The sequence below is a fragment of the Cyrtonyx montezumae genome, unplaced genomic scaffold (genome assembly GCF_038088225.1).
Source record: "Cyrtonyx montezumae isolate F1298 unplaced genomic scaffold, pur_monq_1.0 scaffold_3, whole genome shotgun sequence".
NCBI lineage: Eukaryota > Metazoa > Chordata > Aves > Galliformes > Odontophoridae > Cyrtonyx > Cyrtonyx montezumae.
The window spans coordinates 154,906,542-154,930,535 of record NW_027072034.1 but is presented as its reverse complement, the minus strand read 5'-3'; the positions used below and the strand labels follow the sequence as shown (position 1 = coordinate 154,930,535).

Genomic DNA, 23,994 nt, shown 5'->3' with positions numbered 1-23,994 from the left:
AAAACAAACAAAATGAAGTGGACAAAAGTCTTGGAGATAACCTATCTGCCCCCAGTTCTGGCATGCAAGAGATATTCTAGATTACCACGGGACGTCACAGCTTGCAGAATCAACCAAAGGAGTAATAGCAACGATCAGTACCGTTACACTTGCAAGAAAATAAAATAAAATAAAAAATAAGGAGGACTTCTCCTCTTTCCAGTTTGTAATTCAGGCAGGAATCAAGAGTTCATGCTTTTATACAAGAGCAATAAAAAAAATTAAATATTTATTTTGAATAACAAGCTAAAATTCAAGCTGCAATGTTGGCAATGTAGATTTTAAACACAGATCACAAAAGCGTGCACAAAAATGTATTTGAGCAAAGAACAAAATAATACTAAGAATTATACTAAACAGCTGCTGATTTTAAAGAAACAAAAAAAGGCTTGTAATCACTATACAAAATATAAAATGTATTAAACACTACCATCCACAGAACAGAGGTTTATTTTAGCTTGATTATATTTAAAAATTATTTGTGAAGTTATTTATATAGTGAATTGTGAATGAATATCATACAGTAACCTCCTTTTGGTCTGCAAAACCTTTGCTGCACTATAGCATACCCAATCACATTGCAAAAGGATTATTTTTTTTTCCTTACCATCAATAAAGAAAATCATTGATAACACAGTAAATGTTGTCAGGCCTACAAATAATGAAATTAAAAATGACTCCTTCGACTCTGAAGCTATTTCCATGCAAAGTCAGCACTTGCTCGATTCAACAGAGTGCACTACACCAAGCAACGTCCGGGCTCATAGATGCTCTTGGTAAGACTAAACCTTACAAAAATAAAAAATGGAAATCAAAGATTGAATGTAGTCATGCAACCCTCCTACTACTGGGCACACCCACCGTGTCGCCTGTCAAATTTATTGCCTTTCCGGAGTATCACTGAAGGCATCAAAATTAGACTTATGATAAATACACATATAATGAAAGGACACAAAATGCTATTTGACACTACTACTGGTAATGTCTGTGCTACGTGAAAGCACCTTTAAAAAGAGCCTATGCGGCAAGAGATAAGTGTCTAAAGATTCAAAATGAATCAACAGTATTGGATAACAATATAATTCTCAACTCAGAAGCTGCCTCAAGATTAGGTGCATCTTCAGTTAATGTAACAGGAAAAAAAGGCAATGGATTTTATTTCATTAATTGTATCCACTCATGAACTGACCTAAGGCCACCAGATGTGCAGACACAACGGATTTTCTTTTCTTTTTTTTTTTTTAAACAGTTCTTTCAGTTGCAGGGTGATAAAGGAATAGACCTATTTAAAAACAAACAGCTATTTCATCTACATTAAGAGGTGGCCCCGGGCGTCGGGTTCACGTTCTGGGTGGCCACCTGTGGTGCAACTTCAATGATCCGTGGTTTGTCTATAATCCTGGCCATGCGGTTGCCCTTCTCTACAATGCCAATAATCCACGCTTGGTGGCCCTCGCCGTATTTTGGAGACTTGATCTCGGCACAGAATCGCGCTGCCTGTTCCCGCGGTAAGCAGATGAGAAGCCCTCCTGCAAAGACAGAAAGCAGAGCGTTCAGTGCCCGGCTGCACGGCATTCCAACTCGCTCCTGCCAAATTCCTACTCTGACAAGCACTCGGTGACTCCACGGGGTTCTGTCAAACTGCAGGACTCCAAGAAAGGATGTGCTGGAGGTCTGCGAGCTCCGGCTTTACAGACAGAAGTTGGTTGCTGAATTCGGTACTTGGCACGTACGCCATCCCAAATGCACACAAAAGATGCTGGCAGAAGGACACCGCACTGCCGCCAACGAGTGACATCGAGAACAACACCAGCACTGCGAACTTCCAGCAGAGGACTGCAGAGTGCCTCTGCAAGAAGTACATGCAGAAATGTTTTAGATAAAGGTCATGTTCAGACAGCTATAACCACACGCTGGGAGCAGCTGATTCTGCTATAATCCTATTGCTTTTGATGACATCGTTCATCGAAACAGAGACTGTTACAAGAGAGTGAAAGGCAGAAAACCAAACCCAGGCACGATCCTGAGCTCCTTCCGACAGTCAGTCCCTTTGACCCCTTTGCTAGAGGGGAACTCTAACCTTTTTTTTTATACCCTTTCCCATAAAATCTTCTCTTATAGAGACAAAAAAAAAGCATCTCTTCATAAATGCTTCTCAGAAGTAGCACAATTGGTTAGCAAAGTTGTTCAGTTAGCAAACTAAAGATCCTCTGCATTGCAAGACTCCCAAAGCACTGATGACTCTGCAAGCTGAAGTACCAGAGAATGAGTTGTACTGTCAGCCCTAGCACACACTTGCAGGAGGCACTGATCAAGTCATTACACATTTTGCTGCTGTCCTCTACTACAAAAAGTTACGTGCTTTCTGTGTTGCTTGGCTTTCCTGCCATTTATGCTTCTCTGCAGATTTGTGAAGAACTGCAAGGCAGAGCAGCAAATTCACCTACAGGTGCCTCATTAAACCTCCAAGTGGCACAGGCTACACACAATTGATGCAGCTCGTGTCTGTAATGTGCTGTATTCCAACAGAAGCAGCCTCCTGTAGGGAACATCCAAGTATTTCCCACTGGAAGACGTTTGGAGAATGCAGACAATAGCATAGATTCACCTCTAAAGGGAATTTGGGCTTGCTTACTCTTAAACACCATGATATCACCAAAATGTCTGTGAGCTATTTGACAGCCTTCTTGTTCAGGTGAAGGGCAGCAGATCAGCAGCACAAATTGTGCCAGTGAGCTCTGAGCCAGCCCTGGGCACAAAGTGCCTTATGCTGAGCCAGCCACTCCAGGCTTGGTGCCATCACCTCCTCCCCTGCTGCCTCGTGCCTCAGTGGCACATGTGCCCGAGGTGCTAAGATGTGCCCTTTATGTTTGCTTTTCCAAGCTACAGGGAAGGAGCAACTACTGAACAAGAAAATTTATAAGGATACGTGGACACAAAGTAATGTTTTTAGTTCTGTACAAAGCAAATGAGGGTGGCACCTAGAAAACAGAAAAGCACCTGCCTCTCTTACAGACCTCTGAACTTAACACCCAGCCAAAAGCAGAAACATTACTGTGTTACTCCAGAGGTAACAGACAAATCAACTGCAAAGAAATTACGTGCCATTCCCACGACAGGCTCTAAATCAGACTGAAGAACAACTCGTGCCATGTGCAGGCAGATCAGGGAAGAGGTTTATGAGCTGTAGTGCACGCAGTGCTAAGCAGGCAGAACTGAGGAGCTGAAGCGTAGCTGAGAAAGTACTAAGAAAGAGCAGAACAACCTTTAATGCCTTTTTCCCATGCAGTCCTCCTGCAATTTTGTATCACTTGTATGTCCACCCTGTTACCATTCCTAAGCAAGATCAGAAAAAACATGCCTAAATCCAGTTTCCAGCTGAAACACAATACCTCCCATCTCCTGGCTGCTGCTCACACCTTGATCCACAGCCCTTCAGGAAGGCTATGGGCCTATCAGCAGTAGGACTCGTCTGCGGGAATTACAATTACCTCTCTGGCACACTGACCAGTCTTATTAATCTTTTGCTGTTAATATTGCTGATTTAAATCGTACTGCAGGCAGGGAACGGTCTATAGAACACTTCAAAAGCACAGACAAGACAAAACTTTGCAATTAAGAGCTGATTTATAAACAGTTTATGAACCAAAGCTTCCTGGCTTGTGTCAACAGCTCTCCCATCGTCACACAGCCCTTCCTTTCTCTCCATTTACTTTCTCAAAATGCATGGAAACTCCGCATTGTTGAGATACCTCTACTACACTGAAGAAGCTGCCTGCCACCTGTTATCAGCTCCAACAGCAGAGCAGGACTGGCAAAAACACGCACATGCAAGAGTATCCCACACAGAATGTTTCTGTAACTTGTATCTGCCAGCAGTCTGTCTGACAAACAGTTAAGGTTTTTAACCACCTGACTGCAACTTTAACTGTTACCAAAGAGTTACCTAAAAGGGAGCACAGAATCACAAAGCACTGGAATTTACAGGAAACACACCATAAGCAGCAGTGCCTGGAGGACGGAACCGATGACATGAGATCTTTCCAACACTGACTTTTGTCAACAGGTGCCCAGCAAATGTGCACTGGGAAAAAAACAACAGTCTTAAAATCCATTCAAATTGTTTTCCAGTGCGTTTCTCACTGCCTGCCCACTCTGCTGAAAAAACATCTGTTCACAGATGAAAAAGCTACAGACAGAGAATTTCTGGAAGTTTAAGACAAAAGAGTAAAAATGCACATTATGTATTACAGTATGAACAGCCCTGAGCAGCCTCCCTAAAAGGCATCATACCAACTGGATATACAGGTACTATAGGGCACATACTTGCCTTTGTGTACATCAACTCTAGGACACGAAGCATGCCAACAGTGCTGAATGCTAACCAGCCACAGCAGCACATGTGTGTGCCCAAGCTGATAGGGGCTGCTGCAATGTGTCCCACTACGCAGTGCTGAGCACAAAGCCAACACACACACTGTATAGCTTTCAGACCACAGCTATCTCATCCAGCTCTTACTTGGCTGACACCACCTGCTAACAAATCCCTGCAGTAGTTTTTAACCCAGGAATGCAGTGCTATGATGAAATCCGTGTATGTGTTTCGAGGTACCCAGTGCTCACAAACAACCAGATGTGCCTCACTGTTTTATTCATCACTATCTATCTCTGCTGAAAGGTAAGCCAACTCAGAGTTTCAAAGGCACCTCTTACTCTCATTCCCAAGAAGGACTTGGAAGTTGGCTGTTCTCCTCTTTCAAGTACTCCTGCACTGTTTTTACACTCTTTTAGTGAAATGACAGCCTTGTCCCCAGGGTGCAAAACGAGTCACCAATCCCAAGATTCAGGCACTCAGTTTGCAGCTAAACCATTCCCAAGACAACTGCCACTTGGCTAAAAGAGCACCTTGCCTTTCCAGTTCTGTGCCTCAGCTATTTTTTAGCCTCTTTGTAACCTATAACAAATGCTCTGTATTCAGGGCAGGCAGCAGCATTACTTGCACACTGGTTACATGGATTTGTAGGTAGGAAGAACCTGTCTGGTGGTACCAACTGTATTTACAGCTTGCCAAGCAGCCATCAGACATTTCTGCTCTCAGCTGACTGAAGCTGGATTTAAACTCTTCAAAGGGTTCACGTCCTATATCCTATTACACATCATCTGAACTGCACACTCTCTGTAGGACAGAGCATCTGTTATAAACACAGATGGCCACGGAGAAATTGAGCAGATCACAGTAAGTCGTGTATTCACTAGGGGAAAAGTTTATAGCTCTCACTGTGAAACTCCTTTCCAGATCTTCAGACTGTTTTGCTTCAAGGGGCCCCCTCTGTCGGGTACTGCAGGGAACTTGGATAATACTTCTGGAGAGCAGGAAGAGGGACAGGAAAGGAGATAAAAGATAGATTTGTTACTGCATCTTTTTCATTTCCCCAAGTGAAAAACAATGACACTGAAGAAGAAAAACAAAATGGAACAGAAGATTTGAGGGGAAACTGAAATGTAGTGACTTCCAGCAGAAGATAATGATTATTCCAGTGGGCAAAGTGGCCTACGCTTACTAAGAAGACAACATTCAAACACAGCATCGGAAGATTTTAATCACCTGAAGACTTTAAATGTTCACCTGAAACAAACTTGACATTCACAGCCTGATTCCCATTTTGTGTGTACTCACTGCCACTGCTAAGTGGCAGCTTTATTCAACAGAAAACTCAAGAACTGAATGGGTCAGAGGAGAAATAACTTTCTTGCTGCTGCTTACAGTCCCTCCCATCAGGTTTCATATGCTTACAGGAATAACATCTGTGTTCTTGATGATCATGGACAGCAGCAGCTTCCCTCAGTGCCTGAGACCGGCCCACTCAGCACTCAGCTTCACACACTCATAATGAGAAACAAAAATACACCTCATTTGATGAGGAAACCTCTACTGCACGTGGCTTGGCCTTTCAAGAACACCATGCCAGCTCTGCTGAGATGCTCAAGTATTCACTGTTCTGGAGTTAATAACTATGAGAATAATAGGTATCAAAATAATTCAGAACCATCACTGACTTTCAACTGCAAAACGTTCCAGATGCCAAACACAGCCATGGTTTCCATAGAAGTGTTTCATAAGAAAGGAGAAGGCATTCAGAACAGGATGGTAGTTTGGAGATTTGGCTGAAAAACTTGACTGTGAACAGCTCTATGGCTTATGCTCGTTAACTTGATCATAACTCAAAGCAATCATGACCCTGAATGCAAGTACAGCATTTGTACATTGGAAATGTTCTTATATCCTTCCCTTCAAATCCATGTTAGAATAAGGGAGGTGTAACTGTCACCTACCTGAAGTCTCTGGACAAGTCCCATGCATAAGGCCAAACATGTTGCCACAAGCCTTACTGACTGCAGCCATCTTAGCAAGAACAGGAAGGTTATGAATAACAAAGGACACCTCATTTCTCTGCTGCTTGGCAAGGTTTTGTGCATGCCCCAGAATTCCAAATCCTGTGATGTCCGTAGCTGCATGTGCATTGAAAGTGTGCATAAGTCCAGCAGCTTCAAAACAGGGAGAAAAACAAACAGAATTAAAAATAGATAAATAACTCAGGGAAGAAGTATTAAGGAAAGCAGTGTTACGGCAGCATTGTGCACAGTCTGAATGTACACCTGTAATTTGAAATAAACTATATAGGTCTCATAACAAAAAACAACAAAAAAATACCCATCCCAAAACTGTATCTGAAAGGAACTGGAATGTAACCAAAACCACACGCAGCCTTTAGGAAAATTCCATTTGTATTTAAGATACTAAACGATGCTGAAAATGGAATAATGAAGTTATATTTACGAGCACGCCCTATTAGGCATGCACTACTTGTTTATATTAGCAGTCCACAATAACGGGGTTTGCTCCAGTTTCAAACTTTCCCAAGTTGAGGGTGATAGAGTCTTTAGATTCTGAGTTCAGCTTTGCTCTAAGGGCAAGAACAAGATTCATCCTGTAGCAGTTTTCCCCACATCTGCCTTCCCTGACAGAAAAATAAAATAAGTCACACCGGAACTTAAGCTCTGGACACTTAGCTTAAGAGCTTGAGAACAAATCCTGCAGTTCATGGGGGGGAAGGAAGAAGAGCTGGAGGATGGACAGGCACAGGCAGCCCTAAGCCGCAGCCTCCCCACCTATGCATTCGTGAAATTCTTGGACGAGGGAAACGGCCTCAAGTTGCACCAGGGGATGTTTAGGTTGGGTATAAGGAAAAACTTGACAGAAAAGGTCGTTAGGCACTGGAACAGGCTCCCAGGGTGGGGGTGGAGCCACCATCCCTGAATGTGTTTAAAACCCGACTGGATGTGGTGCTCAGGGACAGGATGTAGCAGTGGGCTGTTAGTTAGGATAGTGTGGGTAGGTTGAGGTTGGACTTGATGATCTTGAAGATCTTTTCCAACCTGAGCAGATCTACGACTCTATGATTTGCAACTACAGAGCCCTGGGTACGACTGAGGCATCTCTGCATGCAGGACAATAGCTCCAGTTCTGAATATGTAAGCACTGTTAAAAATGCCTGACAGAAGTGAGGGCAGAATGTTTTGCCTGTCTTTGTTGCATCCCAACACATCATCAGGACTGAGTTACCTTCCACAAGGCAATCCTGGTCACTTATTTTTCCTGGAAGATTTTGTAAAAGAATGAAAAACCAGAGGGATGATGTAATAAATACCAAATGAGATCTGAATAAATAGAAGATATATTTAACTATCCCCGTTCGTTCAACTGAGAAGGAAACATCTAATTTAGTTCTTGGCTTATCTAAAGATAAAGTCAGGTCCTTGTGACTCCTGCAGGCACAAAAAAATAGAAGAGAACAAATCCAATATATTTCCCTTTAAAAAAAACGTACTAATTCACTCTTGCTGTTACACACAATGCTCACATGAGTCATAATCATCTCCAGCAGCATTTGTGATTTTGCTGTATAATTAAAAGAGGGCGTTTGATTTTAATTTGCTTGCTTCACAAACACTGAACAGCAGAAAGATGTGGCAGAAGGAAGTGATAACACAGTTGTGCCACATTTCCCCACGGCAGTGAAATGAAATTAAGTATGGAATTTGGAAAAAAAAATAACAACAGAAAAACAACCCCCCCACAACCCTTCCCCTCCCACAGTAGATATTCCTTCTTACCTGTTCTGTTCAGCCTTGCCATATTCATCATTGCTTCCTGGTATGCTAGTTCTACATCTTCCTGTGTTACCACTAGCTTGATTTTGTTCCACTTTTCTGGCTAATGGATGAAAGTGAGACAATTTGCTTAGGTTTTTGTCTACATATATTTTAAAACACATTCTTATTACTGAAAATTCTAATGCAAAATGCACTTGTATTTTTAAACCTCAGCTTAAGAGGTGCTGAAGCCCCCTGTATGTGCTTTACCCTGCTTGTACCCATCTGAAGTTCATCTAAAGACCTATGAAGCTCTTAAGGACTTCAAATATTGCTCTCAGTGGGGTGGAATAACCTACTATAGGCAAACAACTCCTTCAGCACAACTCTGTGGCTTGAACTCTGCAGCCAAATAAAAATAACTTTTTTGCTGGATGTTGAAATTTTTCATCTCCGGTTTGTTTGTTTTTAAATATATAGTTCTTCAATTCACATCTGGACCCTTTGATCAAGAAAGGCCACTGATATCCAGAAGTCTAGCTCTCAAGGATGCACACTGCAGCAGGATGTAATCACTCCACTGAATTAGGATTAAGACAGTTTCAGAAAATTTATTTAGTTTATTCAACACATCCTTCCAGCCCTGCTCAAATCTCACGTGGTTCATGCCTTCACCGTGTGCTAAGCAACACTTCTCATCCCAAAAGGCTCTCATGATAGTTTAGGAAATGGTACCTTATAAAGAGCAATTGTTTTGTTCAATGCTGAAGTAATTCCAGACCCAGAAGGAAACAAAGCAACCATTTAACTGTTTAGATCAACACCACATACTACTTGAACTTTCTTCCTTTTGCAAATAAAATAAAATTACAGAGAACTGGAGAAAGAAAGACTTTTTTTTTTTTTTTTTAGAGCCACAAAGCCTATGCTGCTATTGCAAAGCATAGATGCATTAAGAAATTCTTACTTAAACAAAGTTGGAAAAACTGCTGAGAATTGTTGTATGATGCTGCACTGGCATCAAAAGAAGCTTGTCAAAGAGGATCTTATCCTTAACAAATGAGAACTGAGTTCTAGTGGTGTAAGAAGGAATCCAGAAATGGAAAGAAGGGAAAGAGGCTGGTCAACCAAAACAGATCATTTTTAAAAAGACCAAGGAAGCACAGAAGTAAGATCAGGGTTTTCTAAAATCAGGTTGAACTTGGTTTGACCAAGTAAGGAAAGCATGACTATTACACCTAGGACAGAACAGAGATTATTCTTATTTCTGGTATGACTGAAAAACCTGAACAGTCATTTTATATTAGTTTTCAAATAATGCTTTCAAAACTGACCATGGAATGGGAACAGGTCAGGTAGGAATGGAAATCGCAAATAAATATTATTCATGGTGAAAGCAGGACTCCAGGCTGGGAGGGCCACAAACACAGGCAGGCTGCAAATTAGAAACAAAGTACTCCCATTATGATATCACACCATCAGATATAGGCACAATGGGATTAGCAGACAAGAAACAAAGCCAGAACGTCCACCCAAAAAACTTCAGAAGGCAAGTTCAGATAGACCCTTCCTGTTTGGAAGTCTACCATAGCAAGGACTAGCAAACCTATTCCAGAAGGGCACATGGAAGCAACAACCCCTTCATGCTGTCCAGCTGGAAGAGGCAAAGGGTTGCCAGTTCCCAGCTGCTGACTGACTAACCACTGCACATGAGTAACTTGGTAGCCAAATTCACACAGCTTCATCACCTCTAGCACATCCCTGACTGTGCTCCCCTATAGAGCCCTGCTCCCTGCAGCCTCTTTACAGCTTCCTTCATTTTCATCCTACAGCAGCTGCTGCCAGCAACTTAACTGGGGCTTGACTGCAGCAATGCTGCCAGTAACCAAACAAAGAGGAGAAATCCTGCCCGTGTTTGGATCATCCTCTCATTAAAGCAGCTCTCATATGGCTCTTGCCATAAATCATCCTTTAATTAGTCACCAGAACTCACTCACTACTGCTCTGTTTATTTTTCATTTCTTCCCTTCCAAATTCGTTTTGCAGTTGCATATCTCCTTACACCTTACTTTTCCTTCCTGGCCTAGGGATAAGCTTACAGTACTACGTACCCTCTCCCACATTCTTTTCAATACAAAGTCAAATTCCACCCTGAAGCTTGATTTACAGGTGGGTTTGAGATGGCTAAGTCTAGTTTTATTTCCCTTACTCTTTCACAAGACAAAGCTAAAGAAAGGGCAGCACTGATACTCAGAAATTTTCCACTACAAGCAAAGATATATGCTGTTTACTGTAATAAGAAAATTGATTTCCTTCTGTCCCCATTTTTCAGACCAGAAAGTGTTTCTGGTTGACAGTCAAGGAAATTACAAGTACTTGAAATATGTGGAAATTCAGAATATTGTTAATTTGCAAGTTGGTTTGTCAGTAAAATAATAGATATGTAAAGGAGTGAGATTATGGCCACACTACAAAACGTGCATCTTGTTTAATTTGATTTTCTTATCAAGATTATCTAGAGCTTGATCCTTGTATCTGATTGGAAAATGCGGGATTCTGCAGAGGCCAAGAAGACTAGGTCATACCCTGGCCATTTTTGGGGAAACTTTACTTATCCGGTTGCCCACACTTCAGATTCCAGCTAAGGTTTAAGCTGGTTCCCTCGCACTTCTGCTAACACAGGTTTTGGAATTAAAATCCAGACTAAATGGACTTCAGCTCATTTCTCTGCCTGTCCACTGGCTCAGCAGTCCCAAGAGCAGAAAAGAAGCATTAAAAGAAAACATAAACTGAGCAGCTATAATTCTGAAGACATGTTCTGGGAGCCAGACAACATAAGCAGATGCCAATTTTGCAGTCACTTTTCAGTTCAATAGTTACATTTTTGCCTGAAGTAACAGATGGAAATACATCTACATACATAATGCAGCCAGTATCATTCCTACTGAATGCACAGGGTAATACATGTGAAAGGTAGAGATATTTCTGCGTACACAAGCAGAAAGCCTATGAATCCAGATAGCAGCCTTGGCCTAGCTGACACCAATAAGCTTTTGCCAACTACTTTGGCATGTGCAACAGGGCATCATTTTACCCAGGGTGCTAGTCTGTTGTACTGTTAGTCACCAACTCAGTTTATTACAGCAATGCCTGAGAAGTGGCTAAGAATTAGATAGGTTCACTAAACACAAAATGGTAAACTGTCTTGCTTCCAGAAGAGCTTTACGTGTAAGAAGAGAAGGCTGACACAAACACAAGGAGAAAGATGAGGAATGATTCTCTATCATTCCTGGCTGAGCGCTCGATAAACTCTTCGTACTGAAAAGTATACACTGTGCTTTTTCATTCTGAGGTTTTGAGGGAATGGGGAAGGTCACCTTTACCTCCTGCCTCTTTTCCCCTTTTTGATTTTGGCAGTGTACTCACAATATCTAGCCACTGGTGGACAGCTACAGCCACTTGTGTTCCCAAGGGTTTAGTTAATACAAGCACATCTCCTGGCACTGCATTGTCTGGCCTGAAAGCAAAAAATTCATATATTAATTACAGAGTGAGAGTCACACTTTATTAGGAATAAGTGCTGATAATTAGATTTTCACAGACCCATGTATCTTATTGTTCAGACCAAAAAAAAAGACTAATTGCCGAATTACCCTTTGGGATTCATTGCCAAGGGGTATCACTGAGCAAAAACGCTGCAAACTTACTTAAAAGTGCTAATCCTTCCTTCTTGGAAAAGAACAACACTTGCAATCAGACAACACAAAATTACACCTCTTCTTTCAATGTACTGAAGATGTAGTATAGAATAGTGGAGGAAAACAAGCAACTATTTTGCTTACTCAGGACATAAAATAAGCATCACCAGGATGATAAATAAATTCCTTTGTACAGTGCAGCATGCCACAGTGGGACATTCAAGATCAGCCACTGTTAATCAGGCAGAATGATGTAAACACAGCAACTCTCCAGTTCTCTTTAGCAATTAGGAGGTTAACTGGGAGATATTTATACATGCATTTTAAACACTGATAGATATTTATATGCCACAACTGTCTTCCAAACATTTAAAGGTTAGAAGCTTAATTCCCCTGTCAAAAGGAGAACAAGACCAAATGATACAGGGGGAAAGCAAAAGGACATGCTGCATGAAAAAGCAAATAACAGACAGAAGAGATGTGGCATCTGATCAGTGCTAAGGACAAATGCAAAGAAGAGAAGGTACTGCTTTACTCATCAGGAGACAGATCATAACACAGTGTTTGAAGGATTTTTACTGTATCCTGTTACACCAATGCCTTTGATTGTTGAGTGATTTAACTTACATTATAAATTCATTAGGCTGACAGACTGTTGTGGCCACTCCTCCTAAAACAATCCAGGGATTTAACACTGTTTGGCCACCAGTAACAGATGTTCCTGCCTCTTCTGCTGCATCTTTGAAACCCTGGATAATTAGAGGCATCACCTTGTCTCTTTCCTAGAGATCAAAACAGAAGTCAGAGTTCCATACACAGCAGTGCTAGTCATTTCAAAACTGGCCTATGGCTTTAATCACTCAAGTCAAATCCCCTCATGGCAAAAAGCTAATGACAGAAAAGCCAGCCTTGGGAAGAAGTCAGCCTGCAGAAACCACACGTCATCCCACAAAGCTCTGGTTTTACAGTTCCCTTCAAAATGCTGAAGAAACATTCTCCAAAAGGTCATATAAAAGTAGAGAGTTCAGAGAGCTCTGCAAACTCAGAACAATCATTCTGCTATTGTAATCAAGTACTTGCAGCATACTGCAATAAGGCAAAGTTAAATCAAGCTGAGTTTGGCCTCCACTAAACCTGTAAAATTTCAACTTAGTTTCTTTTAAGAATGATTTTTTTTTTTGCTAGAGCAAATAAACATATGTGCTAGTAACTTCCATCAAATAGAAAAAATAAATGAAGAAAAAAAGGACCTATTTCAGTTTCTTCTGCTGCAAAGCTGGCATAAGGAAACCAAAAGTAACTATCCAAATTACAGATCAACTGATAATCAATTCCTGCCTTGGAGCTCAGTAAACAGGAGCACAGACTCCATTTCTGTGGGAATCATAAAGGAGAAGTAGAGTATGATACCACAGAAAACTGAAGGTTTAGCAAAAAATCTGAGACTTTATGAGGCAAGAACTGAGGAACTGACTAAACCGTCTCTTCTTTAAAAAGGTTCAGAATTTGAGGAGAAAATACACTAAAGCTGCATCCATTCTAAGTATTTATAGTTGTTTGGGTCCTTACTTCAGAAAGGGATACCCCAAATCTTACCCTGTCTGTCATTTTATTGCTGATTCCAAGGAGCATCAACATGTTGTCGCATTCCGTGACCCCCATGGCATAAAGGTCACTTAAGACATTGGCACATGCTATCCGTCCCTGAAAAAGAAAGAAGAAAGGAAGAAAGAAAAAAATCTGCATAAGTTCAGACAGTTTGGATTCAGACAGCTGCTTATTCTACTGGTTCCTCAACTCCTGAAATCCATCCAGAGACATGGTGTAATCCGTAACACGCAAAGTAGCCATGCAGAAATGCAGACACCAGCTCCTTTGCCAGGTAAGGAGAGAACTCGTAACAGAAGCTATGGTGCATTAATTTACAGCTGCAAGGAAGCTCATCTGAGAAGTGAAAAGTAGTTTCTTCTGAACTGAAGTACACAGGAGACAGTGACCTGGATGAGAAAGCCACCCCTGAGACCACGCTTTCTTTCAAGTTCCCAGGACTCTTCCTTCCAGAGGACACGGCTTGCTAGCAGCACACAGGCCCACTCAGGTGCTTTTCCTGTTAGGAGGTCACTAACGAGCTGCCTACAGAAGGCACACATGCTCACATCTCCCACATGTGGCCCTGCTGCCACTAAGGAGCATGCACAGCTGCTGAGATGATGCATCAGTCTGTCCCCCATCACCTGTATGGTGAGAGATGTGCCTACTCTGTCACTTTTTCAAGCAACAGGGCAAGGCTGAATTTTGCTACGACAAATACACTTGTATTAACTTCTGTGTGAGCAAACATCACTAACAAAACTTTGTTCAAGAGACCCTGCCTTCTGCCAAAGATTCCTCTAAGAAATCTCAGCACTGACAGGACTGAGAGGGGTTCACTTGGGTGACATGAGCTTAACTTCTCCAATTTTGCTAAGTTAATGGATCTGAGTTTCTCAACAAGTCAGGTTGTGTTGGGTTATAAACCCAGTAAAAATGAGACATCAAGTGTCCTGATGAAGACACACGACTTTCCAACACAGGATGTGTCTTTAGGGATGGGAAATGATTTTAAAACACATATTCTGTTTTGTTAATCTGGAGGACTCCATGCATTTTGTCTAAAGCTTCAGGTTTACAGCTGCAAAACTCTAATTGACATCTGGTTCTGTGATCTTAAACCTGTGTTTTTCATAAAGTTCAGAGGCAATGTCATCACGATAAAAGCAACGTGCTTATTCAACACCATGTGGGCAACAGAAATATGCTTTAGTTGAAGACAGATTTATGGGGCAGAGGAAGAAAAAGAAGAAAGACATTTACACACATTTCAACCACCTCCAAGACACTAAAATCTAATCACACATTCAGAGTTCTCTGCAATAATTAGTATTAGCAGGCAGTTGCTTTACTTTCTGATGACATGAAATAACATCTCCGAATCACAATTAAATATAATCCAGTTTTCATAAATTCAAGAGCTTCCAGTGGCATCAGGGGAGCTGCTTGTACATTTAGAAATCAGAATATGTTTTAGTAATTTATATTTCACACCATTACGAGAAGAATGAGCCACAGACCTCATAGCTTGATGGATATTTGCTGCTACACTTCTGGATGTTTACGAATACTAGAACCTGTTGTTTTCCTTTTTTGGAAGGGGACTATCAAACCATTCTCCACTATCTTCAGTATTTATCAAACCAACTGCTGGTTTACGCCCTCTACGGAATGACAGATAAGTTTCTAAAGCCACACTGACAACAGCTCTGTATTCTCGTGGTCCAAGGTCAGTGTGACGTTGCTTTGCCAGTTGGCAATTCCATTAAGGGAACTTGGACAGTGCAAGTCACAAGTCCAAAGCAGCACAGAGAACAACGCACAGCTTGTGAATACTGATAAACGGAACGGGATTCACAGATGGGTTATACCTAAGCACATGACTCACTGAAAGACAAGAACCCACTGGCAGGAGTAAAAGCTATAAGGGCAAAAAAAAAAAAAGGCCTATCAGCCTCCTGTCCTCAGTGTTCAGTGAAGGTTCTTAAAAGAGCACCAAGAAGTTCCCTGTAAGAGAAAGGAATGGAGCCCACCCTCACATCAGCCAGTTCCCTGCTGCTGTACTCCAAAAGGCCCCTATAGTGCCACAAGGGGGACCAGTACCAGTCCTGCTACTGGATCCCTTATACCACTGAGCCTAATTTCCATTGCTTTCAACTTTTCCAGTCTCAAGTCACATAAACTGAAAAGCCTTATGGTGGATACACGTTTTACAGGCGTGCATTCTAGTGATACTTCAGACAACACAAAGCAGGTGCTCTCAAGAACAGAGCTGAAGAAAAAGGGTCAGGAGAGATGTAGGCTGGCAACAGGGAAAGCAGCAGCTGGAGAAACAGGGCAGCAGCAGCCTGTCCTGAAATGCACAGGTGTGTCCAGAGCAGCCTGGATATGAACTCAGAACTCTTTGAGTCTCACCATCCCTCAGCTCACACAATTTGCTAAGGGTTTTATGAACAGCTGTGTTTGCCTCTCCTTCAAATCATGCTGGTCCACAAAAGAAAAAAAGGCACCATGTGAAATTAAGAACGAAAACAAAGGACCTGAAAGTCAGGAAATGCTGAAGTTACAGCTGATGGTGTCTGTGGATCACAGACTGACTAACATGCAATCACAGGTGCTGGACTAAGGCCAAGTTTACATTCCACTCCTGTCACACTGGCCTAAACCTCATCTGCACACAAACCCTCTTTCTCTTCTGCATTACCTCAATCCCTTTGTATCCCCAAGGGAAACAACCCGTGTCCTTCACCATAACCTTCTTATGCCTTAAAAACTTCTGTTGCAAGGCAAGAAAAGAGTTTCTCAGTTCACTGAATTACAGAATCGTAGGGGTTGGAAGGGACCTCTAGAGATCAAGTCCAACCCCCCTGAAGTTGCAAACTGTTCTCCAACAAGATGGGTTTTTCCCCCCATGTAGTCTCTGCTTAAGCAAACACCTGATGCTAAAGCAAGTCACTTGAGTTAGACTTCCAAAGGAAGCCCAGCAACTATGTACTCTAGGAGCTAGTCAGAAATCTTGGTTGCTCAGTTTGCAGAAAGAGAGCTCAGCTGTAAATAAAAGGAGCTACGTGCATATACACGCATGCACAACACCTGGTCAAGCAAGCTGAAAAAAAGTGAGTTGGCCCCAGTCTCCAACTGCATGGTTCAAACCTACTGAACAGGTCTCACAGAACAGTCAATAAAACAACAAAAGAACATGCAATCTTAAAAAGTAAAAGCATTCTCTAATGCAAAGTAATCAAATTCAAACTACAGGAAACACAGCTCTTAACTTTCATTTAGGCAACATTTGTTGGAGAGTTCCTTACAGCTTTACTAGGACCTTTTAATGTTTGTTTCCTCACTATCAAGGCTCAGTGTTCAAGTCAATGCTGATCACTACCCCACAGCACCACAGAGGAATGAACTACCATGAATTAAATGAAACACAGACACAGAAGGAACCAAAGTCAAACAGCATGTGAATTCTGACAAGTAACTTCAACTCATTCATCTGCAAGTGAAGAGACTACAATGGGAAAACTGGAGTTCACAAATCACTCTGAAGTTGCCAGGTGCTATTACCAACTCCTGTCATTTAGGCCTTTCCAGCTGTAATGTGTTACCTGGTTATTTCAGAACCTCCAAAAAAGCAAACTACTGTGAGGTTCTCTAAAGCAGAGCTCAATGTCTGCTGCTCTGTAGCTCCCCTTTGGTCCTTTTTCAAGCCAAATCTCACAGAACAGTTGGAGGGAAATTTAAGTTCAGCTTTCACCTACAGCCAAAGTACTGCAGCACTCGTGGCTGACAGGGAAAGGACTGCAGGATAAAACAGTGCCCTTCCCTTTTCACTTGCATTTAGCAAAGACCCTGAATGCAGTTAATCAAAAAGTTACTGCTACATATCTAGAAAAAGAAAAAAAATGGTTGAAATTGCCATCAGATAGGTGATGATAAACCAAATCAACAATATATTCAACTAACAATTCAGTTTAGCCAACTTACCATCATATAAGGATCATCCACAATAGGATAAATATAATCTGTTGTCTGAACCAACGACAAACCTCCATGTCTTAATGGAATAACACAAGTGTCCATCCCAATTCCTGCAAAGAGAGAAGTCCATCACAGAGGTGAGTAACTTTATCTTGTCTGTTGGTCCTTACAAGAGACCTTACAGAACGTTTCTGGGCTATACAGCTCCCAGTACCTCCCCAGCAAAGGCAACAAATTCCTTCTTCGGGAAAGCATGTTACACAAGTGAAGAAGAACAGGCAAAGAACGAGAACTCCTGACCAGAACAGAGCAGAGGTGTAAAGAACTGAAAGCAAGAATGAAACTACAACGTTTTTCAGTTTACTGCAGTACAATGAAGTGCACTCCTTTTAAGAATGTGTACGCATGTTAAAAGTTAGGAGAACTCTATAAACAGTGCTGACAAAAGTAAATGGGGTTTCCTGTCACTCCCAACTCAACAAAAACAAGGTGACAGTTTTAAAAGGGAGCAGTCTCTCATAAAGAGCACTTCCTCACTTCGGGTGAGACAAAAAGCACCACAAATCACAGTGAGGTCTTTGGTGAAAGAGGATTCACCCAGCTGGAGATCCTGCAACAGCGTACCCCTCACCTTGCTTCTGAGAGAATGAAAGGCAGAAAGCTCACCTGCCACACAGGGAAGCACTTGGGAAAACAGCAATACCACAAATGCAGCCTTCCCTAACCGTGGATACTTCAAACAGAATAAGCAATATTAAAACCTCCAGGCACTTGCTGTGATGTAAGAGTGTCTACAAAAGTGACAGGTCTCAGAGCAAAGCACACTAGCTGCCCATGCCCCCTGTCGATTATCTGTAGCCTTGCAGCAGCAGCAGGTAGCCTGCCTCCTTCCCAGGCTGACAGCAAGCTGCCTGGCACCACTTTGTATACCCAACAGGGCAGGGCTCTTAAAAACAAGAACTCTTCAGGGAGCAGATGTCACACAGCATCTTTCCACCAGGTACTAACAAAACATGCTCCTACCAAGAGCTCCAAACAAGCATTTGGCAGCATCCTGCCCAGGAACAGTCAGCTACTGTCATCTGATCTCCTGCTGAGGGCATGGAGCAGAAGGCCTGCAGCACGGAGCTGCAGAGGCACAATGCCTTGCCTCAGAAAACAAGGGATACTCAGAAGCAGTCATTTCAGGCTGCTCATCCTCTGCTTAAGCTAGCAAGCCACGAAGCATGATGCTCAGCCTGTCCAGAGAAGAGCATACAAGCAGTTAAAGACGACGGGCTCACACACACAGCCCTCAGTTCACCTTTTCGTGTCATAACATTGCATGACTGACTTTGTGAAGTTTCCAACACTCCAGCAGAAGCACTGCTTGACAGTCAGGCACCACGGGCCTTCAGGTTACATTTATGTTCCATGCAAAACAAATAAAATAACAAAGAGGGCTGACTGCAAATAAGAAACTACTCAAAGAGATGACTGAAAACAGTGACCTGAAGGTCTGTACCAGTTCAGGGAATTACTAGCAAACCTGCCATTTCTGACCCATATATACTCACAGCCACAGGTAAGATTGCTCTGGGTAACATCACTCGTAAAAAGGAGGGATGCTGAGCCCCTAAGAGGTAATTTCCCCTCTGACTGTCCCTCAAAAGAACCGTGCATACCACAAAGGCCGCAAAGTTACCTGTCTATCCCTTGTAAGCAAAAGGCAGTAGAGGCAATTAACACCTAACTTACCTAGAGACAAGTTTATTTAAGGGATGCTCACACTGAAAATACCTGTTTAAGAGATCTGATTTCTCCACCTTCCAGTTCTGAGAGATTTCCTCTTATATAATAACATACTTGTGTATTGATGGCACTATTTTGCTTTTTACCCTTTCATATAGCTGGACAAGAAAAAACTATTAGTAATTCCATTACTCCCTAAAGCCTGTAAGTTTACAAGGAAAAAAAGCTACAAAATTAAACCAAACTATTACTGAAATTAGAAATTTGCCAAAATGAAATGTTGCTGCGAATGATATTTACTTAGAGAAACTTAGAGATACTTAGAGAAAACACACATAAAAGGCAATGTAGGAATAAAAGAAACAAGAAGTGTCCCTCGTTAGGCAACATTAACTTGTAGTGCCACCCCACTTTGACACACAATTACTGCTTTGATATTTCATAAAAAGATTGCTATTGTCTCAGTAGGAACACGGGCCCCTACTCATCTCTCATTGAGTTCAATACAAGAATAATGGTTTGCAACCTGTTACTCTGCTAATAGGTAATTAGCTACATTAAAATTATTTCAAATAATGCTACTGGATACTAAATTGACAATCAACTTCTAAATAAATACTACACTTGATATTCCTAAGTTGATGAAAATATCCATTCTGCATTACAAAGCAGAGATGGACTACACAGGGTCGAGTACATAGGCAAATAGAATATAAAATGTCATAAACACACTACATACATTTATCTACATCAATATTAGGTACAGTAGCTGGTATCAAAATACCTACATTTGCCCTGCTCCCCATGTAGGTAGCTTGTGCAGGTTGTTTTCCCTTATTGCTTGCATCACTGTGCAAATACCAAAGAGAAAGCGAAGCTGGCAAGAGCACAGATCTTGGGAAGAGCCCTTCCCAGGCAGCTTCTACAGGTGAGCAAAAATTAAGAGTGGGGTACAACGAGAGGACTGAAAGGAAAAAAATCAGAGCTGTGAAACAATCCACTCCCAGTCCCTCACGTTCTCTGCCCTGGGAATGAGGGGAAGGGAAGGGAGGTGGAGATTTCACCTTTAAGTCAACTAAAGTCTGTTCATCTCATAGATTTAAGAGGCCAGTGTATTACTTTAATGCTCCAGACAGTAACTGAAACTACTTGGGTTCGGACAGCATCTACTGCAAAGCAGGAGGAGGAGACCAATTCCTAAGCCTGTCCCTGTCGCTCTGGCCATTCCTGACCATTTTTTGTTCGTAGTTGAGTGCACTGCAGGACATTCAACAATATTGTTCTGGTATCTCAGATGCCAAGCAGATTAACTCTTCAGATTTCTGGACAATGTGCATGCATTACACAGCGTGCAAATCTCAAACATTAAACAGCAAATGAGAACAAGCCACGACACACACAAAACAGGCAGGATCACATGCAACTGAAGGAGCAACTACTTACCCAGCCTGGGCATAACTGCCCCCAGGAACTGTTCATCTTCCTGAAAATGGTTTTCTTGTAGAGATTCAAGCAGCTTCTGTAAGACATCCTGAGGCACTTTACAGCCCGTGCCTTTCAGTTCTGTGAATCGGGTCAAGCGGAAGCTCTTGTCCAGTTCGAAGCTCTCTGGGTTAAACGTCTCCCGAACAGACATGGTTCTCTCCCACAAAGTGCTGGCCTTTCCCTCCCCAGAACAGTGGTATCAGTCTCTCTGCTGATCAGTCTAATTGAAAAAATTGGGAACATTAGAAAATCCCAGGACCTGCAGTACAACAGTATTCTGTGTAGAGCAAGTTAAAAAGACAAAAGTGCAAGAAACATCAGCTCCCAAAGCACTGAGGTTGATCACCAAATGGAAACGTGGGCCCTGATCCCGCAACACGTTCAGCAGAGACATCTATTTGTACTCAACACAGTGCAGGACTGTAGTTTCAGCCATTAATATATTAACCACGCAAGTAAGACTTTCCAAATAATGGCTCAGCAATCAGTTCTGATGTAAGAAGCTGAAACTCCACAATACACCTGTTCTCCTTGGGGGAAAACATCACTGGTGTAATGTTGGTACATGTAACAGAGGAACAAAGGCTGTATGTAGTCAGCTTGCTTTACCTACAAACATGCTGTTTTACCTTTTAGCATGCTCACAGACATAAGAACACTGAAACATTCCTGGCCCCTCTAGCCCTTTCTTAACGTTACCACAGGATACTGAGAATACGAAATTGGCCATCAGACTGGTAATGTAAAAAGACACTGATGCAACTCATTTAATAAAATTCTTAACAATGCACGTCTAATTTTAGAACGTTTTTCCACTCTGACTCACATACAGCACAGTCCAAAACTAACAGAGGCCTAAGAGAAAGGCTGACTTCTAAACAGGAACGGATGGGATACAACACCATCCATCTGCCCCAGAGAAAAAGCTTTCAGGAATCCCTACAAGTGACAAGCACACCACGGTTTCCTAGAAAGCCAGGATCCTGCCTCGCAACAGCAAGAACAGAGATGGTTTCTCAGTGAGATGATCGTGATCTTAGGAGCTGAAGATGAAAAGGAAAAAAATGACAGCAGTATTCAATGAGTTCGACAGCACTAAAAGTAAGAAAGAAGTAAACCTATGTGCTGTGCAACCAGTTCACCCTATCCACTGCTTATTACTGTTGACATCAGTTACATGCACCTTGAAGTCCACCAGTTTGCTGGATATATTTTCTAAGTTTTAGGTAAGGAGCCCCGTGCAGGGCTTTCCCTCCTTTTCTGAGAGGCGTGGCACATCCTTACAACAAATCCCACAGCCTGGGCTCGGCTGGGATCCAAACTCAGTTACCCAGACGTGTCTTGGAAGAGCAATGAGTTCAGCTCATAATTGGAAGGCAGCAGCATGAGGCACTGAGCACTTGCAATAAAGAAAAAAAAAAAGATATACAAGCTGGAAAACAACAGAAAGCAGAGATGAGAGCTTTTCAAGTAGGGTTGGGCTGTGTGCTTTTTGTTTTTAAATGCTCCATTCCAATGGACTCCAGCAGTGTACAAGCAGCAGCAACGTATGCACTGTCCCACAGGGACCCCCGCGTTTCTGTGCTCAGCAGGCACCCCCTGCCCACTTACATGGGGAATCAATCAGAGTAGGTTGAAAAGACCACTAAAAGCATCTAGCTCAACCTATGCCCACCGACCTATCCCCACTGACCACATCCCTCAGTGTCACTTCTACATTTTCCTTGAACACCTCCAGGGACAGTGACCCCACCACCTCCCTGGGCAGCCTGTGCCAATCCCTCAACGCTCTTCCTTTTTTTTTTTTCTAATATGCCACTTGAATGTCCTGTGGTGCAACTTGAGGCCATCCCCTCTCATCCTCGTGCTGTAACCTCGGAGAAGAAGCCAACCCCACCTCCCCACAGCCTCCTTTCAGGCAGTGTAGGCAGCGATAAGGTCTCCCCTGAGCTTCCTTCTTCTCCACACCGCACAACCCTCTCTCCCTCAGCCCACCAGCCTCGTGCTGCACACCCCTCGCTGCTTCGCATCCCTTCGTGCACGCAGACGGAGCCGAGGCGCGGCCTACACGCTCCCATCCCACACCACGAGCAGCAAGACACAACCGAAGCTCAGCCACCCGACAGCAAAGCCTCAAAGAGCCAACAAGACTTCATCGAAAGCATCCACCGCCTCCTCCTAGCGAAAAGGACGCGGCTCCTGGAAGGACCCTCCTCGTGCAGCCCTCCCGCTCCTCCCCGGCTCGTCGCCGCTTGAATGAACCCTCGCTTTCCCTACGGAGCGCAACGATCGCCGGGTACGTACCGCTGAGCGGGCGCCGGGCACCGAGCGGGGCCGGGCGGCTCCGAGCGGCCGAGCGCTGCGGCGGGACATGGCTCGGGGACACCGCAACCCCGCGGGCGGGCAAGGCGAGCCGGGCCTGCTTTGTGCAGGGGGAGGGAGAGAGAGAGCGGCCCTCGCGAAGCAAAAGCGGAGGGGGAGGGAAATGAAAGATGTCGGCGGCTGAAACACGTAACCCTTCCGCTGCCGGCGCTCCCGGGGGCTCTGCAGCTCACATCCGCCACTCAGATCCCGCTCCCCCCCCCCCCTCCCCCCCCCGGGCACCTCAGGCGAATTCCCCTTTAAATCTCCCCGCCTCGCCCCCTCCCTCTCTCCCCCCCTCCCTCCCCAGGTCTCCCTCTTACCGGCTATCCTCCTCCTCCTCCTCCTCCCGCGAACGGGACTCCCGGCCCAATCCCACAATGCACCGGGCGCGCCGGGCTCCCTCAGCGCCGCCTGAATAGAAATGCCGCCACCGCCGGGCATGGGGGGGTTAAACCGCTTCCCCCCCCCCCCCCAGACACATACAGCCTCCCCCTCCCCTTCCTCCTCCTCCTCCTCGCTTCCCGCCCCCCGCAGTCCCGCGCGGGCTTACTGCGCATGCGCGCTCGCGCCCGGTTGGCGGCCGCGGCTCCGGGCACGTGCGTGGCTGTGGTACTGTTGAGAGCGGGGCGCGTGTGGGGTCGCTGCTGTGGCAAGGGCTGTTGTGAGGGGTGCCGTGGCTGGGGAGCCCCAGGCAAGGAGGCTGCGCCCCTCTGAGCGTTTGGGGTTGCTGTGCACCAAGAGTCCGTACCGAAACTCCGTCATAGCACAAGGGCCAGGAGAAGGCATCTGGGGAGGTTCCCGTGCTCTCCGTCACACGCTCCAGAGCTGATGCGCTGTTGTTTTCCCACCTCGCAGGGGATCTGTGCTGATCAAGTCCAATTTCCCAACCGACATGATGCCAAACTCGCATGGTTTTCCCTTAAACCTCACTTGCCAGGCAAGTTCTGCTCAG

The 23,994-nt window shown here is 43.7% G+C and overlaps 1 protein-coding gene across 2 annotated transcripts; it reads right to left on the bottom strand.

Annotated features, from left to right (window-relative positions):
- Positions 1 to 252: 252 nt before the first annotated feature.
- SEPHS1 (selenophosphate synthetase 1) lies at positions 253 to 23,493 on the bottom strand. Of its 2 annotated transcripts, none has more exons than XM_065743760.1 (9): positions 23,363 to 23,493; positions 20,637 to 20,898; positions 17,469 to 17,572; positions 13,488 to 13,595; positions 12,519 to 12,673; positions 11,620 to 11,710; positions 8,215 to 8,314; positions 6,373 to 6,585; positions 253 to 1,568 (listed from the first exon to the last, which is right to left on the bottom strand). In XM_065743760.1, exons 2-9 carry the CDS (start codon positions 20,827 to 20,829, stop codon positions 1,354 to 1,356), a joined length of 1,179 nt encoding a protein of 392 aa, XP_065599832.1. In that variant the 5' UTR covers positions 20,830 to 20,898; positions 23,363 to 23,493; the 3' UTR covers positions 253 to 1,353. The 2 variants fall into 2 exon arrangements, with proteins under 2 accessions (XP_065599832.1, XP_065599831.1); XM_065743759.1 differs by lacking the exon at positions 23,363 to 23,493 and adding an exon at positions 22,983 to 23,095.
- Between the last annotated feature and the right edge of the window lie 501 nt (positions 23,494 to 23,994).

What these genes read in the sequence shown, in the direction of transcription:
- SEPHS1 (XM_065743760.1), bottom strand. Translation starts at nt 20,829, where the DNA reads ATGTCTGTTCGGGAGACGTTTAACCCAGAGAGCTTCGAACTGGACAAG. An exon ending in GGCAGTTATGCCCAGGCTGG is followed by an intron (nt 17,573 to 20,636) that starts GTAAGTAGTTGC and finishes CTCTCTTTGCAG; the next exon opens with GAATTGGGATGGACACTTGT. An exon ending in CAGCCTAATGAATTTATAAT is followed by an intron (nt 11,711 to 12,518) that starts GTAAGTTAAATC and finishes TTTTGCTTTCAG; the next exon opens with GCCAGACAATGCAGTGCCAG.